A 21189-nucleotide genomic window follows, 5' to 3' on the forward strand; every position below is an offset into this window, starting at 1 on the left:
TCTTGGACCTCTGTCCTCAGGACACAAACCAAACACCGCATATCAGCAAAAACACCTCTTACCAACGGTCTAGCACAGTGTTGGAGGGGTGATGATTCAGGTTAGGGACCTTGCTGTTGTTGAGTTGACCACGAACTTCTCTGTGTGGCAAACTAGTCAAATGTGAGGCCATCAGACAGCTACAGATTGGCAGAAATTTGGTGATGCAACAATGATCCCAAGCACAGCAGCAATCCTACAACAGAATGTCTGAAAAAGAAAAGAATTAAGGTGTTGAAATGAACCCGTCAAAGCACACACCTCAAGCCTGACTGCAATGCTTTGGTGGGACCTTCAGAGAGCTGCGTGTAAACGAATGTCTTCAAACCTCGATGAACTGAAGCAACACTGTAAAGAAGAGTGGTCAAAAATCCCTCCACAACAATGTGAGAGACTACTCCAAGTTATAGTCGCTAATGGTGGTTGTACAAGCTACTGAATTGCCATTTAGCTTAGTTATTGTTAAACAAATAATGACACGGTGTAGCAAGTAATGTCATTTGAAGCTGTATTTACCTCATTTTAAAACTTCCTGAGAATTTGTATGTCCTCATACCTAAAACCTTCAAACTGAAATAAGAATACTTTCTTTTTCTTTTTTTTACCATGACTGCATGTAGCCAGAGCCTCCGACAGACCTCTTTCACGTGAAACAGTAAACACAGGTGGTACTAATCACTTAGATTAAGGCTATATTAAACAAAACCTTCATTAATGTCATTAGCAACACCTGTGTTTACCTCATTTTTAATGTAAAAAAAACAAAACCCACACACATATGCTGAATTAGCTTCACCACTCCTACTCACTGTTGCATCAACTGTGTTCACCCATAGTTGCTAATTGTTTAGAAAATGATGGTGCTGAAAAACTTCCTAAAAACACTGCATATGCACAGTAGTCTGGAGTTAGACGGGAAATCACGGAGGCGTAAAACCAGGCTATGAGAATCTATCAGGGAAAAAAAGGTTTGACACGTGCACGGCACAGTCATATCCCACTCTTTGCAGTCTTTAATGCCCCACCGCTGCAGTGCAAAGTCCATATAATATCTGATCGTGCCGCTGAATCCACAGCGAGCGAGCGGACATCACGTGTCCCGTCTCCTGGACTCACTTAACCAAACATACCTTTTTCCAGCAAATAAGATAATTTTTTACCGTTCAGTTCAGAGACACAAAGTTGATGTAGCCCATCAGACGATCTTGGGATTCTCTGTTAATGTCAAACAGCATTATGTTTGAGAGTTCTCATCCCTCTGCCCTAATTGGGACTGAGCAAAAGTGCACGTTATACCCTCACACGCAGTTCATAAAGTGCCACAGGAGGCCAAACATTTTACCATGTAAATAACTGGCTAAAATGTACTTATAACATATATTTGCCAAATGTCTCATTAACACACACTTAGCTCTCCCGGTCTCTGTCTGCTTCTTCCCCTAAAACACACGGAGGCTCTAGTGGCCAAATTAATGCTGCATGTTTTCATTTCCAACAGGGAGTACATTAAGAGCTGATAATGGATGCAAATTTCTCACTGGATCCAATGAGTTTTACTCTGCGCAGCAGGGGTGTGTATGTGTGTGTGTGGTGAAGCTGCTTCTAAACACAAGCACACACAGACGCGCCACCATCCTAATATCCCAATTAGAGCTAGCAAAGTCCAATCAAAACTCTCTTTCCCTCACACACTCACACACACACAGAAACAAGAGGAAGCAATTTGCTAATTTGAAAAATAGAACATTTTATTAAAGGCTACATCTCTTCATAATTACAATAATTAAAGTACCGAGGCATCTTTTCAACTGAGCTCTATAGAACGCATAATTTACAGTTTACAAGAAGAACCAAGGAAGCCATGAAAAATACCATAAAACATAAACATGATGATACTAAAAGGCATAAAAATATCTTTTCAACATAAGGCCCCTTGTAAAAACCAAGGGAGTAACAGGACCCTGAAAACTGGGTGAAAAACATGGCAAGAATCCATGTAGGCACAGCTACTGTACTCAAATAAAGACACTATGAACATAGTGTATATATATATATATATATATATATATATATATATATATATATATATCACCACCATCATTAGCATCTGCAGCTCATAGTGCAGGCTTAAAATACTCTCAGTCACGCACACACACACACTCACTCACTAACAGGTAAGCACATAGGGGAACACATTATAGAACTTTTTCTTGGTAAATATGAATATGGTGTAAACACATTTTGGGGACTCAAAGACCTGTTCAGGGCAGTTTCCTCCTCGTAAATATATAGGCTATTTGTGCGATGCCTGCGCCGCTGAAACAAAGGCACTAAGACGTGACAGATCAAGGCTAGCTGGGCACAGTCCCAGAGTATGGAATTAAACATTAATAGCATTTTTTTCTTTTTTTCTTTTAAATTCCATAGCACACTGAAGACCCCCCCACCCCTAAGAGCAGACGGGGACACATCCACAAATAGCACTGCAGTAGTAAATATATTATCGAACTTTTAAGTGATAAGAGAGCCATTCTCAAAGCTTCAGCAGTTAGCTCTCCGGCCAGGAGAGCGGAGATGTCCCGGAGTGAGAGTGGAGTTCTTGAAGAGGTATTGTTGATGTTTACAGTTCAATATGAGGGGCTGAAAAGGAATAAAAACCTTTGCTTGAGAACTGATGCTCAGAAGGAGAGGGTTGGGTGGAGTAGGGTGGGGCGTTCACAGATGTGGATAATTCGAGAAGTTTGTCCAACTCCAAGCAGCTTGTCCATGGAAGTAGAAGAAGGATAGGATTTGGGAAAGGGGTATTTCCAATAAATAGCTATAGAAATCTTTACACAGCAATACGAGCATCACAATACAATGCAATGTACATGTATATCTGCGTATACATATTAGTAATGCGCTAGTGAGCAACTATAGGCAGACACTGGCACGGGGAGGGTTCAAGTAGGCTCTCAGTTTCAAATTAAACCCACAGCGCCCTGCTTCTTTGACAAGTGGTCATTCACCTAGAGTCTCTAGATATTCCTCTTCTGGGAAGTTTTGAGCCCAGCAGCATAAAGTCCACGTTTTCTTCACTTCTAGATGAGCTTTTCACTTGATAGTCCGGTAATGTGGATATCTTGTCCCGCTTCCAGTCCGCATGCCCAAAAACCAGCGTTCCTTCAACAACATCTCCAGTCCTTCAAGTCTTAGCTTAAAAAACACACACACACACACACAGGCTGCGTACATGTGTGAGAGCACATGAAGGAGGGCATCCGCAGAGTTACTGATCAACTCCGGCAGCGCTCACTCCATCCTCTCCACCTTTCCCAAGATCTTCCCCTCGTAGGTGGGGAGCAGGGAGCAGTCGTCGGACACCTCCTCGAACACGGCGCCGCACTCGAACTCGTCGCTGGCCTTCTTGAAGTAGTACCTGTGACCGAGAGATGAAAGCGTTAACACAAAATACTTCTCCCTTTGATTCAAGATACTTTAAAGCTCATAAACAAAAAGTCCAAAGAAAAATAAGAAAGAAAAAGAAAGCCTGATAAGTCTAACGCTCCCCTTTGAAACATAAAGTTTCATTTCCGCTATCTGCAGCCGAGCCACTGAGTACACAATCAGCCAAGTCTGCTGATACCAGGGCAGGGTGGAACCTGCTGCTGACAAGACTTGGTTTTAAACAGCAGGCTTCCTCTCTCCACATCCCTCCCTCCACTTGTTCTCTTTTACTTTTTCTCCCGTTCCTTCTCTCTCTCCCCCCCGTTGTGTTGCTGTGAGTTTTGCCCTGGCTAACAGGGGCCAATTAGACCCGTGTGCAAATGAAGGGGTCCTTTGACAAAGGCTGAAATTTTGGGTGCCTGCAAGTCTGCCTGTCATTACCCCTGACTCCTACACACCCGCTCGTGCACAGGGCTTTCACTCACTCCTCATCCCTGGTTCATTATTACAGGGACAAAGAAAAGAGACAAAGTAGAGGGGGAGGAGGAGGAGGAGAACGAGCAAGCAGTATGCCGTGTGTCCTTCCTCGCCCGTGTTGACAGTGTGAGCGCTTACTGAGACCTATAGGAAGGGCAGCTGACTTTTGTGTATGTGTGCAGAAGAAGCAAACTCAGGAGGGGCTTCTCGTCAGCCATGACTTCACTGGGCCATAATGATGTAACCCCCCCCCCCTCCCAGTCCTTATTTTAGAGGAAGAGAAATCAGCAGGGGTGGGTTGGTTAACCGGGACTCGAAATTCACTCATTAACTATGTAATGGAAAAATTCCTCGATCTGCTCAGTGTGTGGTGACTGGAATGCGGGCATGTTTGCGAGCATTTTTTGTGGTTGTTCTTTGTTTTTAAGACATGCAACACTTATAAAACCAGAACTACAACATTGCAGAGGTGCACAAGCGTGCACGTGTGCTAATTAACACGAGGGTAATCACTAATAAAGGGCAACGACACAGGGTATGAAATAAAACGACCGCCTTTTAGGAAAAAGCGCGCCGATCAGATGAAATCAAAGAGCGAAGGACACGCCTGATAACTGTTCCCTCCTTGGAGAGGAAGAAAGAAAAGTCGAGCCCTCCTACTTTTAAAAAAACCCCCAAAATCTTCAAAGAGCTATGATCGCCCTCTTTTTTTTTCTTGCTAAGAGAGACAGACAGAGACACAGAGAGCCTGAATTTCCACTGGAACATGTTTTATGTGGCTGGATCTGCCTCCCCTCCCCTTCTCCCTCCGTTTGCACTGACATCTGGCACCAATATCGTCTGGCAGGACCGAGCAGTACTGTTCTTTGTTGAACCGCTGCCATGTTGAAATGACCCAACTCCACACATTCTCTGGCTGCTATTAAAGCGCCGTGCAGCTCTCTTTCCAAAAAATGTGGATGGTATGACAGAAGAACTGAGACTGTGAGCCAGAGAGAAAAGAAGAGTAAGTAAGGGGTGTAAGGAAGGGTGGGGGCAAACAGACAGATGTGGAGAACTCAGCGCTAAGTGCTTGTCACGTTTGTTGATCTGAAAATGTTGTGGACATCTGGACAGGAAGAGGTTTTGCTAAGTTCTTTTGCTTTTTCTTCTCTCCCCCCATCACCTGTAATTATTAACACAATACTTGGGCCGTGCTTATCTTGGAGACCGTGGCAGTTTAAACAATAAATGTTTGATCTTTTCCCCCCTTTAATGCCCACTGGAAAGAAACAATCAAATTAAATCTCTCTCCACAAACACACGTCGAAGCCGAGCGGCCTCGGTGAAGGCCCCGTAGCAGAGCAAACAAGCGGATCTGGCATTTAACTGTATGCCTTTCAAAAATATCCATAAAATGATTACAACATGTGTAAACACTGTGCGCGTTCAACGCAAAGCACATTAATGCGCGCGCGGGTACACGCACGCACGCACACAAGACCCCAGAGCAGGAAAAAAAGAGGCCCTGATAGCATCAGTGAAGAATTTGCACGCTGGCCATTTGTGTGAGTCTTTGTTGGTTGAAATGAAAGGGGCTGGGGCTTCAAAGCCATGTGTATTAAGTGTGCCTTAGCATGGAAATCAATACCAGATGGGACCCAAAAATCGCTCCAGTTCAAACTCTCCCACTAACCCCTGCACCACCCTCCCTCCCTCCTCTTGTCCCTTCCTTTTCACTGCACCCCTCACACCAAACGCACACTTGTCCAGAGGCCTGCCTGAGTGCAGACACCGATGGAAACAAATGCTGATATCGGTCCTTGACGTAGTCACGGAGACAGTATTTCAGGTTTTTATGCTTGCAGGTGCTGACCGCCATTCAAAGGCAGAATTTTACCACTACAGAAGGTAGTAGGGTTTATGTCTCCATCATTCTGATTGGTCACTGTGTCTAAAATGCCCTCAGGAATGTTGGACATGAAGATACTCCCACACCTTAGAAATCAAATGATCCCACTGTAAACTTTGTCTACAAGTCAGCACAAAGACTGTTTTAAATCAAGGCCAATGAACTAATCCCAGTTCATAAAAAGTTAACTGTATTTATGTCACTAAAGCTGCATCACTACTGTAAAACTTTAAAACTGATCTGTATATTTCAATGTGCCTGCACACACCTGTAGTTGCCCTTCTTGCGGAGCTGCTCTTTGAAGTGACCCAATGTCAGACTGTGGCTCTTCATGGTCCTCCGATAAGGAATCTCCTCACCGCAGAAGAAGTACGTCACCACTGTCTCCCCGCTGCTCACCGCGTGGCTTCCTGAACCCTTCTTACACCTGCCGGGAAACAAAAGACAGAGAGGAAGGGTGTCAGAAGCAGCGAGCGCTTTCGCTATACCAGACAACATCTCGACAAAAGAGAAATAAGAAGTTCTCCAACAAGCAATCTACTAAATTTTTCCCACAACAGACCAGAAATACAGTAACTAAGAGCATCCTGAGGGACGGAGTGACCCAGTGCCGTCTATAAGTTTGCGCTTGTGTTTGCACGGTTATCAATTCCCCTTCAGCTACGTCCAAGGCTTTGTAGGCCCGCTTCAGAGGAACCCTCCCTTTGCTAAGCTCTGCTCGCCCCAACCTAGTGCCAGCTCACTGAAGGACAGCCAATAAAAATGATACAGATATATGAAAAGGGATGTCTCGGTCAGGTGGTGCAGTGACTGCACACACGCACAGACACACGCTCTCCATGCACAGCACAAATGCACGCGATTCATGCAGACGTAAGAGGCAGTGCTAGGTGTACAAAGCTTTAAATAAGTGAGTGTCTGTGGGGTGTAATGTGTGTGTAGCATAGCTGCTTCTCATCTATCTGTGTGCAAGCAAATGGTGCGGGTGACAAGTGGGAAGAGTTAAAAAGGGTCAAAGTACACTTGGAAGTTGGAGGCTAGAGCTGAGAGGAGGAGGAGGAAGAAGAGCAGAAAGGAGGAGAGGAGAGGGAGGGCAGGACTGTAGAGGCATCGTACTCTTCTGATTGGAGACTGGTCGCAGGGACGCCAGCGGGGCTGGGACTGACGAGCGGCAGGGGGACAGACGCCCCGTCCTGAACAGGCATGAGGTGGGTCTTCTCTCGCTGAAGGCTGGACGCTGAATGCCTGGGAAGAGAAATGAAATAAGACTTGAGTTTAAAAAGCACATCTGGAATAGTTTGAAGTTATAACCAAGAGCGTTACTTAATAATAATCTGCTCTTTGAAGTCTGTGTGTACCTTTGCTTGGTGGGCTTGGTGGATACCTCCTCCAGTCTGCGGCAGGCCTCCTCCAGCTGTGCCAAAGTGTTGGGAGGAGGGAGCGGAGGCATAGCTGGGTCTTGGATGAATGGCTGGGCCGGCTGGTGACCACGTAGGTGGCCGCAGCTTCCACCCCCGCCCCACGTGTGTGTCTGAGTAGATGAGCCTCCAAAGGATTTCTTGGTGCTCTGGGTACTGAGAGGGAGACGAGGAAATTTGACTTTAACAACATGAAAAGGTGTCCCCAACACTCACACAGATACTCCTAGTATTATCCTCCACTCACCTGTGAGACTTGTGTCTGCCCTGTCGTTTACTTTCCAGGATCCACTGCAGCACATTCTGGGTGGGATCTGCTGTGTCAGTGGGCAGCTGTAAGGGTCCACAGTCCTCCATGCACCTCTCCGCTACTCCATCCTCAGCCCCTGAGCGACACACCCGCCTCGATAGAGAGCTTGAACGCCTGGAAGAGTAATTGCACTGCTTATTTTAAACACTGACAGAAAAGAAAAAACAAATGGGAGACAAATATGAAACAAGTGCTTGGGACTGACCCCATGCTGTTGTCTGTGGTGATGGCCCCACACATCTCTCTGCCTAGGCTGCGGCTGCGCTGGTACGGCTGACAGGGCTGGCACTCGCTGCTGCCGGAGCACACGCTGTGCACCCTGAGGGCTGCCTCCCTTTCGATCTGCTCTTTAGACTTCGGACCAGCGTGATGGTGGATGTAGTGATGGTGGATGTGTTTCGTGCTCTGCCTGCTTACGAGGGTTCTGTTGGGACCCAGGGACAGGGTAATCGCCCCTTGGTCGGGACTGGATGCAGACGAACTGGAGGGCCCAGTTCTCACCAGGCCCTTGACACTGAAGCCAGCACGCGTGAAAGGCCGGTGTTCTGGCGAGCTGGATCGAGGGGAATGCCGGATCACGGCCGGGGACTGGCACCCGGGGGTCTTCAGGACGCGGGAAAGGTGTTCGTCCAGGATGGCCTGGGGGTCCTCGTCAGAGGAGCCAGAGAGGAGGGGTAAGGAGTGGGGTGAGAGCGCGGGAGCACTTCCCATGATCTCGGCATCTTCTCTTTCCTCCTCCTGATAAAAACAAGGCAAACTAAGTCAAGGCCAGAACAAAACATCTTCATCTTTCATTTCTTCAGTAAGAACCAGAGTCACACAAACCTCCTGAATCTGCTGCAGCCTCTCCTCCAACGTGTTCATGGTTTCCTGCTGCCTCTTCAGGTTCTCCAGGCGGGCGATGAGCTGGGCTGCAAACTGTGCTGGCTCCATTGGTATCATCTCTTTTGGTGGATGGCGAGTACGCTGTAGAGGAGATATATAAAAAAAGAAGATATATAAGAAACTGCAAGACTCATGCCATCCCTCCATTACTATAGCACTTCACATCATCTATAGCATGCATTTCCCACTAAAGGCAGTTCTGATCAGGGCACTCGCACTGGCACCTATGGCTACAGGGCTGTTTTCAGGGGTTGGCAGGCCTGGTGCATGGTCATGCTGGGCCAGGGCCTCGGCTGGTTCCTTCTGTCATCATCAGCAGGCCTCTTTAAAGTCAGCTCACTTCAAAGCCTTCCTCGTCAAATATCAAACACACAGTGGGGGGAGAATAGAGCGGCTGAGGGGGGGATGGAGGGATAGATTGATGGGAAGCAGTGGCTTTACATCTAGAAATAAAAGCCACATATCGACAGGGGGTGGAAGAGAACTCCAGGGAGGAAAAGGATGAGGGATTAAAAAAAAGAAAAAGAAACTGGGAGAAGTTGAGATGTGTGTGGGAGAAAAACGAAGAGAGGGAAGGACTGAAGGAAAGAGATAAAGGTGCCAGAAAAACAGGATGGGAGATCAGAAAGGTTGAGGTAATTTAGCCCCACCCCCACACGCTGGGCATCTTTAACGTACAGTAAAGTGACAGCATGAGATTGGGTGCATACGCACGCATCTTAAATTATTTTTGCACTTGGGTTTTCTTGATTCTCTCCCCCCCCCCAATTTCTCATAAGCCTTTGTAGTCGGGATAAAGGGGAGAAAAAAGTGAGAAAAAGAGGAGCTGTCTGATGGTGCCTGGAGCTGGTGCACCATGGGAATGGCAGCCATCGCCAAAAATCAGACGGGAAACAAAAACAAGAATAAAAGCCAAAAAAGAAGAAAATAAAGCAAAAGGGGGAGAGTGAGTGAAAGCGGCGAAATCCAACAGCAACAGTTACTGCATACCTCATAATGTGGAAAAAAAGGGAGTTACTTTAAGTTTGTTTTAACAAGCTGCTTCTGTTACAGCTACTACTGCAAGTTGTGGCCCCCCCCGCCTTCGATTCGGACTTTTTTTTTCTCTCAACATGAAGTTAGCTTCTCTTAAGCCTTAAGCTACAAACTCCCCTCTGACCTGTTGAGAGCTCACATGACATGCTCAAACTCTTCCCCTTAGATCCTTCACTTTTAGGGGAGGGGGCTGGCTGAGCATTTGTGTTTCTGTATGTGTGTGTGTGCTGGGGGTTGGAAGGGTGGCGGGGCTGTGAAAAAAAGGGGGAGAAAAAAAGGGGGCCAGCTCTGCTGGAAGTTGTCACTTCCCTGTGCGTTTGTTCCATTCATCCGTGGATCAAAGCGCCGCGTGTGCGTGAATGTGCGTGCGTGTGAATGTGTCTGAGTATCTTTGTGTTTTTGTTGAGGAACCGGGCTGATTTCAGAGCCCTCGGGATAAAGCGGCAGAGATCTTCCTCATCTCTCTCTGTTCTCCATATTTACACCATCGGTGGGGAAGAAAAACCCTGGTGTGTTCCAAGCGCTGCGGCGATAAACAGCTTAGAGACCCCCCCCGTCTCCCGCAGACTTCAAGGAACCCTAATGGGGGTGCAGGTGACACCAAAGGTAGGGAGCGGGGTTGTGTTTGCATGCGAGCTTATGTGAATGTGTGTGTATGTGTGTGTGCGAGAGAGAGAGTGGGAGGCTGGGTCTTTGACGTTACTCTTTAGATCTTTGCTGGCGTTGTTGAATTGAAGATGCCAAATACAGTTTGTGCAATACTATTCATAGAACCCAGAGAGACCCGAACACAGGGTGGTATGGAGACTTCTGAGCATGTGTATGTGAAGTTATGCATGTACGTATGCACGTGAGTGTGTCTGTGTGCGTTTGTGTACTTACAGGAAAAGCAGGGAGCGAGACTTGGCTGTTCATCCTCATGTTTCGCTGCATCTCCCTCTGTAGCTGCTTCTTGGAGCCCAGTTTATATGGAGGGATGCCATCTCTGGGGAGGGGGAGAGGGGGGTACGCAGACAGACCACAAAGGTCAATTACCCAATCGGATACATCATTAAAGACCAAACAGACATTCAGGAAGAAGCTTGTTAGCCAAATGGGCAGATCAAACACAGTTCAGGCAAGAACAAATCTAATTTATTAATTCTCCAATTCATTTAGCTTTTCATGTTTCAGGCTTAATCTGAGAACAAAAAGGCTACTCAGAGGTAAATTATGACAGCATTTCCGCCTCCGAGCGGCTCGGGTTACGCTGCAATGAGTAAGGTTTTATTTGCCCTAGAAACGACACTCATTTTCAGGGCTGGCTCCAGCACAACACTGGGCACCCTGCTGGTCATTTCCTTTCACCAGCATACACACAAATGCACACTGCAGTTACTGTGCTCCACTTTAAGTAGCGTCAGCATTAGCATCTCCCTCCTGACTTTTATGGTAAGCTGAGGACACAGTTAGCATTAGCTACTCATTATGCTTTTTCAAAGAGTTACTGCAGGATAGGACCCAAGGGTGCAGGTAACCTGGTTAAGTCTGAGGGGATGAAGGGCTGACTGACTCAAACAAAAAACAAAAAAGAGGGAATCAAACAACAAACAGCAGAGCTTCAAACTGAAGCACTTGACAGTGTAAAACAATCTCTTTCCTTCCATGCTAAACAGCAGTTTCCTGGTGACCTAGCCTAACTGAGAAGCACTTTTCCACTTTTGCTTTGAAATGCCACAGTCATGCGCATAAGCAACCACCCCTCCCTCCCCTCCCCAATCTTCATTTGGCAAGCGCTGCTGCAGCCAGCCTCTGATCTCCGCACATCAAAAGGCTGGTTTGTAAGATAAGGTAATGTTTGAAGTCTGCGCAGCTGCATTCCCCAGCGTCCAAGCAAATCCATAAATAAGATATAAGCAAAAATCCCCCCTCCGCTACTCTCTTTCTCTTCCCACCCAACCGCCTCCTCCCCCGTTGCGTTTTCCCTTTTCTCTCTTTTTTTCTCCTCTTTATCTGTAAATGAAATTCAAATGTTTATGGGTCTTTTTTTAACTGACCTAAAGCGGCGAGGCAGATATTCAGATCAAGGCCAGAACGGGCAGAAAATGAGGTGGAGAAGCTGCGCCCCTGTGGCCAGGGCTTTGTCACTGGCTCTGGGCAAAGTACAGCGGAACAGGGCAATATAGGCCTCGGTCTCTTTGAAGCAAGGCTGTGTAGTGATATGCCAGAACAGAGGACATCCCATTGTAAAAAAAAAAAGAAGCCTTTACAGCTGCCATACTTATGTGTAACCCAGCCCCATTAATTCAGCTGAACAACCATGTGTCAGTCTTTGAGTTTCATTAGCTTGGTCATAGTTACTGCATCCATCCATGCCTCGACAACCCCGCCTACCTCCTCTTTACTCGAGGTAAAGAGCAACTTGTTGCACCAACTTTTCTTTTTGCTTTGCGTCCAAAAGCCAGCTGACTAAAGCACATCTGGCCTTGAGCTGTGCACCACGCAATGACTTCATAGCACCTTGTCACTTGAGACACATGTGATTACGCCAAGCAATCCTTTAGAAGAACGAGCGCCAAGGCACGTACACAGATAAGCGCAAACCACATGTACAGCATGAGCGACTGATTTGTAAGTTCCTCGATAAGTGATCAATCAGAGCTAATTTAGACAAATGTCAACTTTTAAAAATGAGGTTTTCTTGATTTTCTTCACTGCAACAAGCATCTTGGTGACAGTGGAGAAGAAATACTCCCTAATAGCAGGAAAAGAGAGCCCCAGCAGGGCAAGACTCAGCAAGAGGCTAATCAGAAAGTGTAACAAGCAAATCAGCTGACATCAAAACACTGCTCATGCCCACAGATGCATAAAATGTAAAGTTACTATACTCATTCCTTCTAATCGACTCAAAGTCTTCCTGCATATACACTCCAGTGGCAAAGTCAAAAGTGTGTTATGGTGGAGCTTAGCATTAATCTAGACCACGTCCTGGATACTGGAGTGCATCTTTGGTTGTTTTTTAAGGTGCCACAATCCATCAATGGCAAGCTATTCTTCCAGTATGGCTACAGCTTCAAACAGAAAGCTCTTTGGGATTTGCTCTCATTTTTGCACACACACACATAACGCATGTTTGGATAAGATTCACTTACACACTGCTGTCAGTCACGGACATGGCGTCATCAGTCAAGGCGTCACTGGAAACCTCGCTGTCATTCGTGCTGCTGACAGGAGCGAAAGAGCCTGAATGGCAGGGGTTGAGTGAGTCTCCTCTCTTGTATGACCTGAGAAGTTTCCAACAAAAATCAGATTAATATGAATCAATATCCAACAGGTGGGTACAATTCACTGTGTTTCTGTCATTTTGAGAAGGTGACATCAAAACAAGCTGCATCTTCTAATGTTTCAGAGAACTATAACTATAGCCTCACTCATCTGCTCCCAACAACAACGAATGGATGTGACAGAGCAGTCTGAGGCCTGGGAAAACTTCAGTTTTCTCCTTATTGCTTCTTAAATATCCCATAACTTCTCTTTCCATTTCCCCGGCATACATCTCCCGCTGTGTATGCATTCTTGCCACGGTACAGGAGGAGAGGAAAGGAGGGGGAATGACCCAAAAAAGGAAAAAAGTATGGAGTGGGATGCATGAGAGTGTGTCAGAGAAGGAAACAAAGGGGAGAGGTGGGTTCTTCACGAGGAAGCAGAAACGCAGCATGACTAAAGCTGTAGGCCCCCAGCTCCGGGCTGACCTTCAGAGGGGCTCGCAAAGAGTCAGGTATTTAACACAGCTGGCCTTGCATTCTTCCCTCCCTGCCTCTTTCACCCCCTCATTTATGCTTTCTCCTCCCTCCCTTTCTTTTATGCATCCCACCCCTACCCCACCACCTCCTTTCCCTCTGTCCTTCCTTCCTTTCGCTCCCTTTCCCCCTTCCCACCTCCTCCTCCCCATCTTCACTCTCGCTCCAAAAGCATGCCTCGTAGTCCCTATCCCTGAGTTTTCAAAGGAAAAAGATAAAAGTAGAGAAGGCGGGTGGGTTGGGGTGGGGGGAACGCAGCGAAGGAGGGAATCAGAGGAGAATTGACGCAAACAAGAAAAGAGGGAAGAAGAGAGTGAAGAAGGTTTTTTGGCGGGGAGGTGGTGGTGGTGGGTGTTGATTCTGCACCGTAGCTGGTGCCGTTTGTTATGTTTTTTTTTTTAAGAGAATCTGAGTCAGATGAGAAGAGGTAAGGGGAGAGGAAAGGAGAAAAAAAGGGGAGGGGGAGAAATTAAGAGCACATGTTTTGAATCTGAAAGGGTGACAACAATGGGAGGGAAGAGAAAAGGGAGAGCTGCCAATCCCTGCTGTCCTGAGCAGGTAGCTGTCAGCTTAGCTCAGCCTGTCACCGTAAGTTAGCAACAGGAACATCAGAGGATGCCCCAGAGTTGACACTGCTGTCTTTGCTGTCCTTTAAACTCATGAATCACTTCAATTTATTTGGGATGCAGTCTTAATCTAAAACACCCTCCTTTAAATGCAACGTGGAAAAAAACGAGAAAAGGGCCTAGCAAGCACCCGAGTGAGACTACAAAACAGCCACTTCAAAGTGCCATCTATAGCTCTGCTATACATTTATCTCTCTGCCAAAAGCTTGAGGACAGCGTGGTACAAGAGAAGGCATAGCACAGCAATGTCATCATCTATTATTTGCTGGCTGGGGCCAGAGCCAGCGTGCTCTGTGAACTTTTCCTGTGGAAGACGATCCCTCACTCTGCGGAACTATTTCAAAGCCCCGGAAATCCAGGCGAGCGCCAGCAGAGGGCTGCTGCTGCTGGAGACGGTGAGAGAGGGGGCCAGAGTGAAAGACAGGGAGGGGGTAGGCTGACCAGTTTTCTGCAAACTAATGTGGTGTTGAGAAAAAGCACTTGTACAGGAGAGAAATGCTTGCACGGTTGCCTCTGGTGTGCAACAACAGGTTTACACTTTGCACCAGAAAACAGAGTAAAAGCGCCATACCTGAATCCCCCGTCCATCACCTCCACTGCCCTCAGGGAAATGGGGGCCCTCTGCGCTTTAGCCGAAAGTCCAATAAGTGCTTTAGCTTTCAAATCACAACTCCACTCCTCCTCCTCGTTGAGCGTGGGCAGGTATCCACATACAACTTTCAGGTCCGCCAGCCCGTTCGAGTTGACGTGACTCGGGTTCTCTCCCCCAGTTCTCACGAACTCGAGGTAAATGTCAGAGGTCAGAAACATCTGGTACGCGTTCTCCTCCATGTCGGTCTGGATCTCGGTCTGCGCCTGGTCGAACATGGCAGAGTCTATGTGCTGCTTCTTAATATTATCCCGTATGTAGGTTTTCGTCGCGGGCTTCAACTGTTTGGCGACAATGCTGTTGTTTTCGATGTAGCGCTTGTAAATTGCTTTGGCGACTCTCTGCGTTTTGGTATCCTTGAGGTCCATCTGCCTGAATCCATTGCAGGCGAACCAAAAGTCTAAAGTGTCCACACATTTTTCTCGCTCCAGGAATGTCCTAAAAAGAAGAGCGCCGTCCTGGTCCCCGAGGAGAGAGTGCAGAGACTTTGTCCACCGGGAAAGCGGGGAATCCGGGGAGGCACTCCCCTCTGGCTCCCCGAGACCATCCTCGTTCCTCCTCGCAGAGGAACCCGGAGAGCCGAGCAGAACGGATTTGGGGGACTCCAGGGGTTTCATTACTGGGAGTTTGCCGGGGTAGCAGGGCGCGTCGCCCTCCTCCCCGGGCACAGGGGGTCGAGGCGCATCTTCGCGAAAACTACTGGCGATATGGTCCATAAGCGCCCGGCTCATGGCTCTGACGGCAGAAAGGAGAGAGCCCGCGTGTGTGCTGTTCCGCCTCCTCTGAGCTTCTACTGTAATCTCCTCACTCTCTTATGTCAGCGGGGGGGCTTCTCTCTGGCTGCCCGGCTTCTCTCTGAAACACAAAGTATTGATCTAATCAAAACCAGATCCGCCCCAACTTCAAAGGGGGGCAGAAACGCAGTAAGAGCCTTTTCAGACCCTCGCTGACTTTTACAGAAACAGACAGACTAGTTCAGATTTGGGGGGGAGAGAAAAAAAATCCAGCTGCAGCAGAATTACATAAACAGCACTTCTTCATATCTCAACTAAGGGATATGATTTCTATAGAAGTTGGTTAAATTAAAACATTTAACAAGAGGGGAAGGGGGGCACCCACCTAAGCGATGTCTGTACTGGTTCGCCGCCATCCTTTTCGATAACATCACGAGAAGTAGTAATTACATGCACGTCAAAGTGGGTTAAGACCTGAGCGCCAATTAATAAGACATGTACCCTCCCCAACTCCTCTCCCTCCCAATAAAATGCCAAAGCATTACGCACGGACGCCGCTTCCTGATCGTTTTACCCCTACCATCCCTGCCACTCTCTCACTTCTCTACGTCTCATCTAAAAAAAAAAATACACCAAATCGAGCCACTGCTTCAAGTACCTGTAGGACACCGATGTGGGACAAACTCCAAGTGATGGAAAAACGTGACCGAAATAGTTAATACGGGCAGCAAGGCTGCTGCTTGTGGAGCTTTAGCCTCCACAACTGTTTAAAACATCCCCCAGTTTGTTGCACAGAAGATCGCTACAACGTGTCCCCGAAGCATCAGCGGTAGTTACAGTGTATTAGCGGCTGCTGTGCAACCTTGAACATGTCACTTAGTATCACCGATCCACCGCTCGACTGTTAAACATGTCAAGAGATTAGAAAAAAGAGCTCGTGGCACAGCTACAAGTCAAAAGCTTCCCACAGGATACCGAAAAATGAAAGAAAGAGAATGATAACGCACATTACACCCCCACACACTTGTCACATATTTCTTTAACGCTGCGTTTAAAGACGAAACAAGCCCTGGTTTAAAAAATAAATAAATAAACGTCCACACTCCAAGTGCACCGAAGTCTCTGATCTGTCTGATCTTGTGAGGGGAAGAAAGTCACACGCACACACGCACACACACACATAGAAACGACCACTTACTTCAATATGTACAAATATAAGTACGAAATATTATCGCAAAGGAAATTTCCGTGAACACGGCACAGAGATGACTCAGTTCCTCCTTGGGCTTTAAAAGTAAGAAAAGCGACCAATCATCCCCCCTCCCCAACCCTCAGAACATTACTTCAAAGGCGAGTCAACAGCACATCAAAGAGAACTCCAATGGGGGCCACTTTGAGGAGGCACACACTCTTGCAACTTACCATCGATCCACGAGTTCTTCAGCTCGAATTAAAACTCCGGGTTTCTTCTTTTCTTCCCTTCTCCCTCCACAAATACATACACACACATGCAAAAATTCGCTTATAATCCACAATGCTGGTCTCCTCAGCGCGTCCACATACAGTCCGTTCAGGTTCGAGTCGGTTTACAGAGAAAAAAAATGCACTCGAGAGAGGAAGAAAAAAATATATATCGCTTTTCTGCCTCCTCCTTTTCTCCTCCCTATGGTTTCAGGCTGCCATGCCGCACGGTAGATCTCTCCTGTAGGCGACTCCAACACCAACTGAACCGAGAGGCTGGAGCAGCGCACTTCAAAGTGAGGAACCGACTGCCGGGTCCCGGCAGCTGCATAAAAAACAATTGCAACCTCGTGCCTTCAAAAAAAAAAGAAAAGAAAAGAAAAAAGCGAAACAAGTGGTGGAGACCCCACAGTTTTGTGCAGTTACTGGTGACGAAATATTGTTTAAAGGCTGCTCGGTTTATTTTCTGACCTTTCCCTCCCCATCTTTTGGCAAGCTTTCCTTAGACCACGAAGTTGTAGCTACAGTGTGAGGACCTTATCAAAGACAGGCAATCTTGAGCCAACTCCCCGAGGCTTTGGAGCGTCAGAAGTAACTGATCTGCCGCCCCAATGGCATTATCGCTACAATCCCTCTGTTGCTACATAAACTTTAAAGACGCGGGCATTTTTTCCTTTTCTTTTCTTTCATGGGGTTGCACAATAAATGCAACGGCGCGTTTCAAAATAGCACGTGTAATATGGACAAATATGATTTTTTTTTTTGTTTTTTTAGGGGGGTGGCTGGGGGGCAAACATCCTGCAGAGTAATGAAAGTTTCATTGAACCGCTGCAGGATTCAAAGATACTGAAGGGAATTCCCAACAATGGAAACGTGTGTTTTGACTCAAGGACAGTCACTTTACCATCTCTAGTGCTTATAAAGATACAGTGTGTTGCCATAGGAAAGGAAATCACAGTGCTGTTATCACTCCACAGCTCCTACCAGTGGCTTAGAAGGGCACGTGCATACACAGCAGATTAAAACATCTGCTCACTGTGGATAAGTTCACTGACAGATGTTATCACATCATTTAAGCAGCACAAGAATAAGTCCTCTTTGCACTTCTGACTATGCAGCTCTCTACTCCTTAACTGCACTGTTGAGATAACACGAAAAGGGGGTTGGAAAGCAGCTCAGGCAGCCAAAATGTCCATCAAGATGGACATTTTAGAAGCTGCACTTCCTTTATTTGTACCGTGGTGGCTACAGTAGTGTTGATAGTGTTTATTGGACAGACTCAGTGGTGTTTTGGAGGGGTCTTTAGTGTTCAAATGAGCCACCACAGGGGACCCTTTGTGCAAGATGCCTGCCTATGTTCTTGAAAGAGAGACAGTAGGTGTCTGTGTGTGTCCTTGTTGTCTCAGCGGACAGGGATCCAAAAAAGAAGGAAAAAAAAGTACAGTACAAAGATGGAAACCACTTTGATCAGCCTGTTTGCTAAAGGTGCTTTGAGACTTTCTCCCTTGATGCCTCTTTTCCCATCAAGGTTAATAAAAGAGAAAATTGGAAGAGGCCATGATGACTAAGGGATTACTCATCATTCAAAGGCCACTTTACCGCCTTCAAATTCTGTCACATCCTGCACATTCCCATTGTGTCTATTTCAAACACGCTATCCCGGCAAAAAGTTGAACAGCCGTGTAGCCCAGCAGATACTCCTACAGTTTCTCAGGGAGGACATATGGAAAATTTGTCATGTAAACTCAACCAGCTTTATGAGGAAGCTGTAACACTTGAAAAGCAATGAATAAACACTGGAATTGGGTCAAAAGAATAAACTGCCACCAAAATCTGTGTGTTTGATGAAGGAGAAAACCCTGTCCCATGAAAGACATTAATAATAATAATAATAATGAGTCAGACTTGGAGCGAGAGAAATGTTAGCACAAGCACAATTTCTTATCTCACAAAAATCTACATAGCAGAGGTCTCTGTGCAGGTTATACAGGTCATCTGGGTAATATACCAACAGCACCTCTGACAGAGTGAGTCTTTGTTAACTTTGGACAGCCAGGGCTGACCTCTGACAGTAAACACATCAGGGTGGAAGACATCACCAGGGTGATGGTAGGGACCCCCTGCCGGTACCAGGGGCCAGTTGGACCCTCGTGTCCTGCCTCTTCAACCCCCTCCGTGGTTCAACTGGTCGGATTTTCCCTGCTGCCCCTCAGGAGCTGACCTCAGGTCTGTGACCAGCCAGAGACCGGGGCTGCCCAGGGGTTTCTGTCTCCTATAAAAAGATCTTTGAAAAGAGAGGCTTCAAGGGGAGAGGTTATGGGATGTAACTGTCTCTCTTTATGGGCAGATATTATTACAGGGACAGGTCAAATTCAGACCTGCTACAAAGAGCTCTATAAATAGAGACGGTTGGATTGGGAGGGAGGGGGAGTCACATAAATCAGGTGTAAGCCCATTACTTCTTTAATGTTGACTGCTTTTTTCTCTCCATGCGCAACATGGATCTCAATACTTCACCTTAAGTCATATTTGATGGGAAACATTCTGACAAATGAAAGACTGAGAGCATTTTTCTCCCATATCGGCTTCTCTTCATTGGCTCCCTGTTAAATCCAGAATCAACTTTAAATTTACTTTATCTTTCTCCTCACACACAAAGTCCTGAATAATCAGGCCTCATCTTATCTTGAAGACTTCATAGTACCATATCACACCAGTAGAGCACTTTATTCTCAGAGTGCTGGGATATTACTTTCTGGGATATTTAAAAGTAGAATGGGAGGCAGCACCTTCAGCTTTCAGGCTGCTGTTCTGTGGAATCAGCTCCCAGTTTGGATTGGGAGACACTCTGTCTACTTTTAAGATTAGGCTTAAAAAATGAGCTTTTTGATAAAGCATATAATTAGGACTGGATCAGGTGACCCTGAATCCTCCCTTAATTATGCTGAATAAGCGTCGCCTGCTGAGAGTTTCTTCTTCACTCACTATGTGTTTATACACCTCTCTGCATTTAATATTAATTATTAATCTCTGGCTCTTTCACAGAATCTTTTATCTTATCGTTCCCCCCCCCCTTACCCCCATCCGGTCACAGCAGATGGGTTACCTCTCCCTCTCCTCTTCCTGTTAAAAGGGAGTTTTTCCTTCCCACTGTCGCCAAGCGGTTGCTCATAGGAGGTCGTCTGATTGTTGGGGTTTTCTCTGTGTTACTGTATTTGCCTTACAATATAAAGCGCCTTGAGCCGACTATTGTTGTGATTTGGTGCCATATAAATAAAACTGAATTTAACTTTAGAGGACAGGAAAGTTTTTCTTTTTTTTTTATGGATGGGTTATGAGTAGCCTTGGGCTGCCCCAACTGCTGATGGCCACTTCAGCTGTAGCTATAAACACTAAGAGTGTGTGCGTGTGTGCGAGTCCACCGGTGCTGTCCTCTCTGCACAGAAGCTCTGTGATTACTAACTGCTCTCAATTACAGTATTGTGTGCTGTTCCTTTTCGGCTCGGGGTTAAACTCTTTGCAGACCCCTTTGAAGTACTCATCCCTTTATCTCAAGCCAGAGCCAAGAATTTGGGGGAGGACAATGGAAAATGAAACCAAGAGGGAAGCTTACGGCAATTATCAACCAGGGCCATGAGGTGTAAGTCAGCTCTCACAGACAGAGAGGGAGAGAGAGAACAGATAAAGAGGCTAACCAATGTAGGACAGGGGGTTACTGTTTCAAGTTTGTTTGGTGTGTACACACTCCAGGCAACAAGCGACTGCCGAGAGAGGAAATGGAGGCCACCTCTTCAAAGCAGGTGACAACTGGGGGGGCAATGGTCTCTAAAGGAAGCAAGAAGCTGATGAGAGAGGTGCAGCAGTGTTGATGGTGGTGCAAGGTGTCCACACACAACTTAAGGAAGGACCAAGATGAGTAAAGGTGGAGAACGATGGAGAAGAACGGTGGGAGAAGTGCTGTTGTCAGCAGAATCAAATAGCATGCAGTGAGCTGGGGAAGATACAATTAAAGTGTGGAGTTAAGACAGGCTTTGAAGTTGGACATGGTGCATAATACCCTTAAAAGTTAAGGAAGGGCAACAATTCACCAGTTTGTTATGGGGCTGTTTTGAAAAAGGAAGAGGAGGAAGGGAGGGGAAAAAGAGTGCGAGTTGTGGAGGGGGTTTGTTTTTGAAAGGGTTCAGTTTGAGGGGAGTAAAGTTGGATTTCAAGCACCAATTGGCCCCAGAAGGATGTATTTTTTTTATTTTTTTTATTTGCAAAACAGAGAATGTAAAGTGCAAGTGGGAGTCTGCGCCTACGTGTGAATTATGATGATGGGGAGGAGTGTGTGAAAAGAACAGAAGTAGGGAAAGATAAACGTATCCCAGAGAGCAGAAAAGGGGAAGTGAGACAGGTGAAAGAGAAAAGACTATGAAATAGGCAGGGAACTGGAAGGTAGGGAAGACAGAGAAGAAAT

General features: G+C 46.5%; 1 protein-coding gene across 1 annotated transcript; it reads right to left on the reverse strand.

The window, feature by feature from the left end:
• Positions 1-3307: 3307 nt before the first annotated feature.
• On the reverse strand, positions 3308-16976 carry axin2 (axin 2 (conductin, axil)). The gene is made up of 11 exons (XM_085352394.1): positions 16692-16976; positions 14458-15390; positions 12613-12744; positions 10364-10466; positions 8387-8527; positions 7767-8299; positions 7499-7675; positions 7192-7407; positions 6950-7078; positions 6102-6260; positions 3308-3457 (listed from the first exon to the last, which is right to left on the reverse strand). The coding sequence occupies exons 2-11, from the start codon at positions 15264-15266 to the stop codon at positions 3331-3333; spliced, it is 2526 nt and encodes an 841-aa protein (XP_085208520.1). The 5' UTR covers positions 15267-15390; positions 16692-16976; the 3' UTR covers positions 3308-3330.
• Positions 16977-21189: the final 4213 nt, after the last annotated feature.

This window comes from Diplotaxodon limnothrissa, linkage group LG4, assembly GCF_057381915.1.
Source record: "Diplotaxodon limnothrissa isolate DT_005_m linkage group LG4, D_limnothrissa_male_GT1.1, whole genome shotgun sequence".
Taxonomy (NCBI): Eukaryota; Metazoa; Chordata; class Actinopteri; order Cichliformes; family Cichlidae; genus Diplotaxodon; species Diplotaxodon limnothrissa.

Excerpts from the sequence above, each read along its gene's own strand:
- axin2 (XM_085352394.1), bottom strand. The coding sequence starts at position 15,266 with ATGAGCCGGGCGCTTATGGACCATATCGCCAGTAGTTTTCGCGAAGAT. Across the intron at positions 8,300-8,386 it reads GGCTGCAGCAGATTCAGGAG|GAGGAGGAAAGAGAAGATGC; the intron begins GTTTGTGTGACT and ends TGTTTTTATCAG. Across the intron at positions 7,676-7,766 it reads ACCACAGACAACAGCATGGG|GCGTTCAAGCTCTCTATCGA; the intron begins GTCAGTCCCAAG and ends TTACTCTTCCAG.